This window comes from Lotus japonicus, chromosome 3, assembly GCF_012489685.1.
Source record: "Lotus japonicus ecotype B-129 chromosome 3, LjGifu_v1.2".
Classification (NCBI taxonomy): domain Eukaryota; kingdom Viridiplantae; phylum Streptophyta; class Magnoliopsida; order Fabales; family Fabaceae; genus Lotus; species Lotus japonicus.
The window spans coordinates 43,592,582-43,600,928 of NC_080043.1; the positions used below are offsets into that span (position 1 = coordinate 43,592,582).

The 8,347-nt window shown below is 46.1% G+C and overlaps 2 protein-coding genes across 2 annotated transcripts; both read left to right on the forward strand.

The window, feature by feature from the left end:
* Positions 1–589: 589 nt before the first annotated feature.
* On the forward strand, positions 590–2,613 carry LOC130744201 (uncharacterized). The gene is made up of 2 exons (XM_057596393.1): positions 590–802; positions 1,597–2,613. The coding sequence occupies exons 1-2, from the start codon at positions 590–592 to the stop codon at positions 2,611–2,613; spliced, it is 1,230 nt and encodes a 409-aa protein (XP_057452376.1).
* On the forward strand, positions 2,610–3,302 carry LOC130744202 (uncharacterized). Its single transcript, XM_057596394.1, has one exon. It carries the CDS (start codon positions 2,610–2,612, stop codon positions 3,300–3,302), a length of 693 nt encoding a protein of 230 aa, XP_057452377.1.
* Positions 3,303–8,347: the final 5,045 nt, after the last annotated feature.

Genomic DNA, 8,347 nt, shown 5'->3' on the forward strand with positions numbered 1-8,347 from the left:
TATTCATACATAAAAAAGAAATGGGAGTACTTGGGGTTCTTAAGTGTGCGGTGCTGCCACGGGCGATCTTGGCCCTGGCAACCTATAGTGCGAAGGAGGTTTTCTAACAACGAGGTACTACAAAAACCCCCACCTCTGCAGGCGAGGTCAGAGATAGAGTCATCAATGACAAGTTCCGAGGGTTGGTCAAGGATCCCTCGGTCAGGAGCGTTCTGGATTGGGGAAGGGAGAGTGGCGAAGGTTTTCAAGCGATGGGCTTTGATTTCCTCCACAGAAGAAAGGGCTCCTGTCGAAGGCATCGTGAAAACAAAAGGAAAGAGTAAAACAGGGATGAGAATACTAACCAAAGAAAAGCTGTGAAGAAGGAAGCAGGAGAAGTCGGAGTTCGCGGGGTTGTCAGGAGAAACCGGTGTGAGAGTCGGGAAGAGTATGAGGGCAGTTGGCAATAAGGGATGAGGTAATAAAGAAAGAAGAAAGGGGATGTTCACAGTTAAGTAAGGAGTCGTGACCTATAATGACAAGATGAAATGATTATTGGGGGAAAGGACGCGTATTTCGGGAAGCGGGAGTGGCGCATTAAATAAAAATCATGACGGTTGATTGGATTAAATTCAAATTGGCAGGCTTTATTGCGGTTCAAGGGGACGTTTCGAGGACAGCGGTTGGGATTCTGCATATTGGTTGGCCTTTGCACTTCTTCAGTACATTCCAAGTGGCTTACACGCGTCAGGCAACCATGATTCACGGCGGTCACAGCTGGGACTGGGCGAGAGGACCAAGCACCGCCGCCACAAGCCTACCTGTGGACTCGTGGACTCAGAGGGACTCGTGAAGGGACTTAAAAATTAGCCTTAGCTTTACTTACTATGCCATGTTGGAAATCATTCTTAATCACTAAGCTTTGGCATTAGTTAGTTTTTCTCATACTTGATGCCTTAATTATTAAAGACACTCTTAGCCCTCATGCTTCGAGCTTAGTGTCTTGTGGACTTGTGGACTGGGTGAGACCCAGGGGCCCTCGCTCAGGGGCGCTTGTTCCAGGGCAGTGAGTGAGCCAGGGAGTTTGGGCCTCCCCTAAGAGGCCCAACTGGCCCACTAAGAACAGTTAGGGGCGTTAGGCCCAAGCCCAAGCCTATAAATAGGGGGCAGTTACCAATCGTAAAGGACTCTTGGCTCATTTGAGAAATGAAAGCTTGAAATTCAGTTATATTCTCTCTCTAAGTGGTTACGTCCTTTCTCTCTAAGATTCTCACATCGAAATCCTCTCACTCTAGGTACTATCAAATGTTTTGTCCAAGAACATAGAGATAAGGTATAGTACCTTGGGTGAGAGGATTGCGATGTGAGAATCTTAGAGAGAAAGGACGTAACCGCTTAGAGAGAGAATATAACGTAATTTAAAGCTTTCATTTCTCAAATGAGCTAAGAGTCCTTTCACTCTAGGTACTATACCTTATCTCTATGTTCTTGGACAGAACATTTGGCGCCGTCTGTGGGGTTGACACATTTCTTGTTGCTAACAACACCTTTTTGTTTTTTCCTTTTAGGGAATATGAAGTTCTCCACCGCTGAGCTCCTGAAGGCCTTCACCTCTAGGAATGCCAAGGTGTTCTCCTCAACCCAAGTCGGGAAAAGAGGAAATGCTCGCCGGTGCACGCCGAATCGTCCAAGAGAAGAGATTTGGGCGAGCCAAACCCTCAGACTATCCCTTCGACCAACACAGATGGAGGACCCATCGCATCTAAACTTGTCGTTGTGGATCCCCCACTGGTGTCCACTCATCATGGTGAGACGGGTGTCTCTCTGCCTCCAGACACCCCTCCCACCGCGGCCCCATCGGAAGGGCAAAAGTCACCTTCCTATGTCCGCCCGCCGTCTCCCTCACCCGACCCGACTTCCTTTTACCCATCAACCCCACACCTTCCCGAGGCTGGTGGTGAAGGAGAGAATCCTCCTGCGGACCGCCCGAAAGGTCCTTCCAGCAGCTCCTCCCAAGATCCTTTTGTCTTCCTCCTTTCTCACCCCTATCTTGAGAAACTGAGGGAGGCCTCTAGCCAGGACCCGCAGGATATTGCGCAGGAAGCCGTGTCCAACCTCCTCCGCGCCGGGTGTTTGTTCGCCCAAGTGACCCATCGAGCACGACCTCTTGCAAGATTCGTCGAGCTCCGCCAGGAGGTGGAGAAGCTGCGTTCTGACAACTTTCTGGCGAACGATACTTGCTCTAAACTTTCCAATCAATTGGCAGCGGAGGAGGGCAAGGTCAAAAAGATGCAGCAAAAGCTCAAAGAGGCGAGGATGGCAGTGTTAACAGCAAACGAGAAAGGGGAAAAGCTTGAGATCTGGGTCGAGGAGCTCCAATGGGACCTTGACGCCAAAGAGTTCATCGCTGCTTCTCAGGTGGAAACCCTTGTCGCCGAAGATAAGGAGATCGCCACCTTGCGTGACGAACTGGCGGGTAAGGGTAAGGCCCTCGCCGAGGCCTTGACGGATCTGGCGTCGAACTTACGGGTGGGTTTGAACTTTGCCCGGAGTACTATCGCCTGGAGCAGCAAGACGAAGGAGAGCGGGAAGCAGAGGTCGTCGCGGAGTACGAGCCGTTCTCAGCGGCGATGAGGGAGGTGGCCATCCCGGACAACATGAAGAACCTTTTTCTCGAGACGGATAGTGGGAAGACCAATCCAAAGGATCATCTGCTTTATTTCAACACGAAGATGGTCATAAGCTCTTCTTCCGACGCAGTGAAGGGCACGATGTTCCCGTCGACGTTCAAGGGCACAATAATGGCTTGGTTCACGACTTTGCCTTGGGGATCCATCACAAATTTTCGCGACTTCTCGTCGAAGTTCCTTGTTCAATTCTCTACGAGTAAGATTAAGCAGGTAACGATCGACGATCTGTATAACGTCCGCCAATCAGTGGGTGAAACTTTGAAACAATACGTAAGGCGGTTCAGTGCAGCATCTGTTAAGATTGAGGAGTCGGAACCACATGCTTGTGCGCGAGCTTTTAAGAATGGACTGCAGCTGGGGAAGCTAAACAGTAAGTTGAGTCGTAAGCCCTCTCGGTCGATGGCAGAAATACGTGCTCGGGCTAACACCTACATCTTGGATGAGGAGGATGACGCTTTCAAAAGGAAGTGCGCAAAGATGGAAAAGTACGGCGATCAGAGGGATGTCTCCTCGGCGGGCAAACAAAGTCGGGAAAAAGGGGAAAGCAGTAAGCGGAATGACAAGAGGGGCAAGTCAGTTGAAAAGTTTGCAAAGGAGCAACTCTACCCAAAGAAGGAAAGTTTCGAGCGTTGACGCCCGTGGCGTCAAGCCGATTCTCGCCGGCGAGAGGAATCGGGCAAAAGTTTGAGCGCACATCTGGCAGAATTGCTCCGGGAAATCAAGGCAACACACGCAGTCGAAGAAGGCGAGAGGGAGGCTAACCCGCCTCGGGCGGGAGTGGATAAAACCAAGTGGTGCGAATACCATCGATCGGCGGGTCATGACACCGGAGATTGCTTGACGTTAAAAAACGAGATTGAGAGATTAATCAAAGCGGGACGCTCACAGTTGAATGATCAAGGTGATCGCTGGAAAGGCGATCGACAGCAGGGAAATCGATATAAATGGAGCCGTCAGCAGGATGATCGCAGACGGGATGATCGTCGTCAAACGCCAACAGCCGACAAGAAGGAGACGTTGGCGACAAGAAAGAAGGGAGCTGAAGAAACCTTCAACAAAGATCTCGAACCACCGGTGGGGACGATAAATACAATCTCCGGGGGTTTCGGAGGAGGCGGTGACACACCTTCGACGAGGTGCAGGCATGTCAGGGCGGTAACATCAGTGCAAGAGTATGCAACCTCATTCGGTTTTCATCACCCGGACATAGTGATATCATCGGCAGATTTCGAGGGAATCAAGATGCACAAGGATGATCATGTGGTGGTAATGGTAAGGATCAATAACTTTAATGTGCGAAGAGTACTTTTGGACCAGGGAAGTTTTGCGGATATTATTTACGGCGATGTGTTCGTGCAATTGGGACTAACAGATAAGGGATTGCTCTTGTGGGTTTCTCAGGAGAACAGATCTGGGTGCGTGGCTACCTGGATTTAGACACGGTCTTTGGAATTGACGAGAAGGCCAAGCTTTTGCGTGTAAGGTATTTGGTACTTGTAACACCCCGATTTCGGTGGTGTCACTTTAGTAACCAAAAGTAAACTTAATGCGGAAAAACGTGAAATATTTTTTTTTTCGATAATAACTAAGACAAGACTGAATTAAATAAAACCCAAAACCGAAAAGCAATAGAACTAATATACAATATATAAACAGCCCCCGCTGTAAGTAACAACCTCGTCACGAGTAACCTCCAGTGACGGAAAGAAAAGTGCAACGCCCGTAGGCAATATATACAAACCAAATGAAAAGGGTGAAGTGCCCGCAACACCATCCCTCAAAACTGAGAATCAGCTGACCCAATGGCCTGAAAATAATACCTCCTAAGTCCAACCAACTCTCTGTGATTCCCGTAAGGAAACCACACAAAAAGCTATAGGCGGATCTACCCTGTCCCCTAAGTAACAAATGAAGCAAGACTGTCAGAGCTAAAACTCTACTCCTACACTAATCCTAACTCGAGGAGCTCATACCAACACTCAAAACTATGTGCTAGCATGATTGTCGTCTGAATCAGAATCCAGAACGACCAAGTCTACCAGCCCTATCCGTCCTCCCCTCGCAACCGCAGTGCGCTCCGATGCTGGACTCACGGGCTTAGGGCCCGAACCCTGATCATCAATGATCGCAACAGAGGGTGCACTAGACCCTGCCGAAGGCACTCCCACTGGAATCTCCTCTGCGGGATCCTCCTCCTCTGAAGATGACGGTGGCGGCGGTGCTCGTCCGAATCCTGGTCCGCAGTGAACGCCCGGTGGCAAGTTGAAGCTGATAGAGCATCGCCTCAACACTCCTGACCTCAAGAGTCCTCCACTGTCCACGTGGTCCTCCATGATGCGCCCCGAATACGTCGCTCGGTGGCTCGCGGGGTCAACCACCCACGACCCGGGGTCGTCCTGATCTATCATCTCGTACCTAATCCCCCCCGAAGGGTGGACCATGGTGAACCAGTCCACAATATTCATCTGACAAAAGGCGTTGTCCGCCAAAGCACACACAGAAGACGCGAGGGTCAACTCTAAAGAACTATGTAGATAATAAACCCAATAGGTACAATTAATAGATAGCCACTTAGGCTTATAGCTAAAGATGTCATTCCTAGGGTTGCATGTTCCACAATAACATAAACACAATAATAGCAGATAGCATGTTCCAAATAGGTTTAACAATTACCAATCACACTCAACAACTAAATTAGTATGCATTTTGCATGATATGTATGCAGGTTAACCCAGTCAACCACATGCATTCCGGAAAGGGATGGATATCAAACGGATCAGCCCTAACACCAGCCACGGTGGAGCCATTTCGGCCCGCGTGCCTCTTACTCCAACAGGGGTAGTCAGATCAGCAGTAAACCCGTAGGTCTGCCATTTCGGTCTGCTACAAGAGACGTCTACAAACGCTCTTTCACGACATTCCGGGTCTTATGACCATTTTGGAAACCGACGAGGTCCAGAGTACGTCCTGTATTAATACCTCATTAATGTTGCATGTATGCAAAATGATTAGTCAAACAACGTCTCCGTCCTCACTCGACACGTCGCCACGTGTTCTAGGGAAGTTAAAGTCTCTAAAAGCTTACCCTAAGGTAAAGTCGATTCTGCGACCAAAAGACACACTTCATAACGACACATAGCTGCTCCAACAGCACAATAACAAACGCTGCTCCAACAGCACAACAATAAACGCTGCTCCAACAGCACAACAACAAACGCTGCACTTGGATCCGACGACACTCCTCGTTTTTCCAAAACTATGATTTGACATCCAATGCCTTCCTTCGAGGTTGTTATCATTACTTAAAGATTTTGAGGTTATTTAAGGTCTTATGAATTTTCTTTATAAAATAGATTCCATTTTGTCTTATCGCAAGTCTTATACATTTTCCGGATCTCCCAATCCCAAGTCGCTTCCAGAGGATGTCTCGATCCACTAAACAAAATTAAGGCCCGAACCTCGTTCGTCCTATCAAACTTTCTCAAAACTCTCAAAATAAAATCGGCATGACCTGCCCGCTATTCTCACCATTCAGAATCTCAGATTCCAGTACAGAGCATATTTAAATCATCACAATCAACAACATGTCATATATCAATAAATCGCATCATAAACACTTAGCACTTAGCATATAAAGCATGCACCACACATCCTAGATTACCCACATAACACATAGCATGTAAGACAATCTCAAAAACATTCAGTAGATGAATCATCTACATTGTCAGCCGAAGCCTCAGAAAACATTTTCCAATCACACACAATTCCAGTGCATAAACAGTAAACAATGTCGAAACATCGACCCTAAGCATTAACTAGAGATTCAGTGAGAAGCCCTCACCTGAAAGTTCTCCAGAATGATCAACTAGTGCTTCCTCGCTCTCAACGTGTTGGTCCTCGGGGAAATCCTCAAAAGCACCTTTACAATAAAATCACAGAATACTATCAGAATCTATCGGAAACTAAGCTATCGATACTTACTAAGGTTACTCGAAGTAATCTATACCCTAAGGTACGATAAACTAGCGCGAAAGACAAGTTTTCGGAAAAGGAAATTTTCCTCCTCCCCCCTAATAGGGCTCGGCTACTTTGTGCAATTATGGGGCTCGATTTTTCTTCGATCAAACTTGGTTCCTATGCTTTCATAAGCCGTAACTAAGGGTATTCTGAACTCGGAAAAATTATCGGATCAAAAACTGTCGCAGGGGTATTTTGGTCATGATTTTTAACTTAGGATTTTTCAAAACTGAAATCCCAAAAATAAAATTTTGCAGGGACGTCACCAACGACGTTTATGACAACTAATCCTACTAGCACTAAGCTAAGGCGATAGTTTTCAGCCTAAAGGTTGAAGCTTTACACCAAAAACTCCAAAAATGGGTATTTTAGGCTCAAATTGATTCCGGCGGAATTCCGGCGACATAACGGAAAATCTAACCCGGCAGAAGTGATCTTGGGCGCATAAGGAAGAGGTTTAGAATCAGAAATGAAAGATTCAGGATAGTTTTGCAAAAACCCATAAACTATCCGCTCAGAAAACTCTACAGAAAAGCTATGGAAAAAGCGATCAGAGGTAAGGATTAGCAACTATACCTCGAAGCCTTGAAGTAGCAACTGATTGATCGACGATCAAGCAAACGATGAAGAAAAACTCTTCTTCCTTCTTCCTTGTTCTTGGCCGCGGTTTTGGGAGAGAAAATGGAGGAGAATTTGTGTTTTTCTTCCTTTCTTTGCTATATATAAAGGTTGGAAATTCGCGGGAAAATGAAAGTTTCGCGAATCTGATTTTTCCGACTTCATTCTCCATGAATTAATAGATATGTTTTGGCAAAAGAGTTCCAAAACTATAAAGAGGTCTCCTTGTATTTTTGGCAACTAAAGCATAGTCGGTATAAAACTATTTTACCCGATAAGTTGCTTTTTGCATCGAATGTCGGAATGGAAAACTTCCTTCGGAAGAAAGATTGAAATCATCAAGAGAAATGGGTGTACGCGTGTGGAATATTCATTTGAAGCTCTGAATAGAAAAAGTCTTCATTGTCGAGAAATTCTAGGGTTTTGAAATACCAGGGATTCGGTTTCGGCAAACTTCCGATGATTGGAATCGGACGTTCGTAGATCCTAGAGTTTCGCCTCGAAACGATTGTGATATATGGAAAAAGAGAAGTTCTAACATTTCTCTGAAGATTTTTGGAAATAACTGCCATCGTGCCTAAAAGTGAAAATTAGCTATATAATAGGGTTTCTGACCTAGGTTTAAGCGTAAAACGTTCGTGCTATAACTTTTTTTCGATCATAATGCAATCCTTGAACTTTTCCTGAACTTTCTCCTTCATAAATATATTTAATTTAATAAACTTTCGTTCAGGTTTCCCTTCACATTACATCAACCCTAATCGCGAATAAGAAGTTTATTCACTTAGCATAAACTTAAAAACTCGGGCCTTACATTACTACCCTCCAAAAAGAAAGTTTCGACCTCGAAACTTAAGGGTTAGTAAAAAGTTCTGGATACTGTTCTTGAATCTTCTCCTTCAGCTCCCATGTCGCATCACCAGTGTCTTTATTCCAAATGACCTTCACTAACTCGATCTCTTTCCCTCTCAACTGTTTTATCCTGGTGTCACCAATGCTAATTGGCGGTGTCTCGAAAGACAGATCATCCTTCAACTCAATGT

What these genes read in the sequence shown, in the direction of transcription:
- LOC130744202 (XM_057596394.1), top strand. Translation starts at nt 2,610, where the DNA reads ATGAGGGAGGTGGCCATCCCGGACAACATGAAGAACCTTTTTCTCGAG.
- LOC130744201 (XM_057596393.1), top strand. Translation starts at nt 590, where the DNA reads ATGACGGTTGATTGGATTAAATTCAAATTGGCAGGCTTTATTGCGGTT. An exon ending in CCGCCGCCACAAGCCTACCT is followed by an intron (nt 803 to 1,596) that starts GTGGACTCGTGG and finishes CTTCACCTCTAG; the next exon opens with GAATGCCAAGGTGTTCTCCT.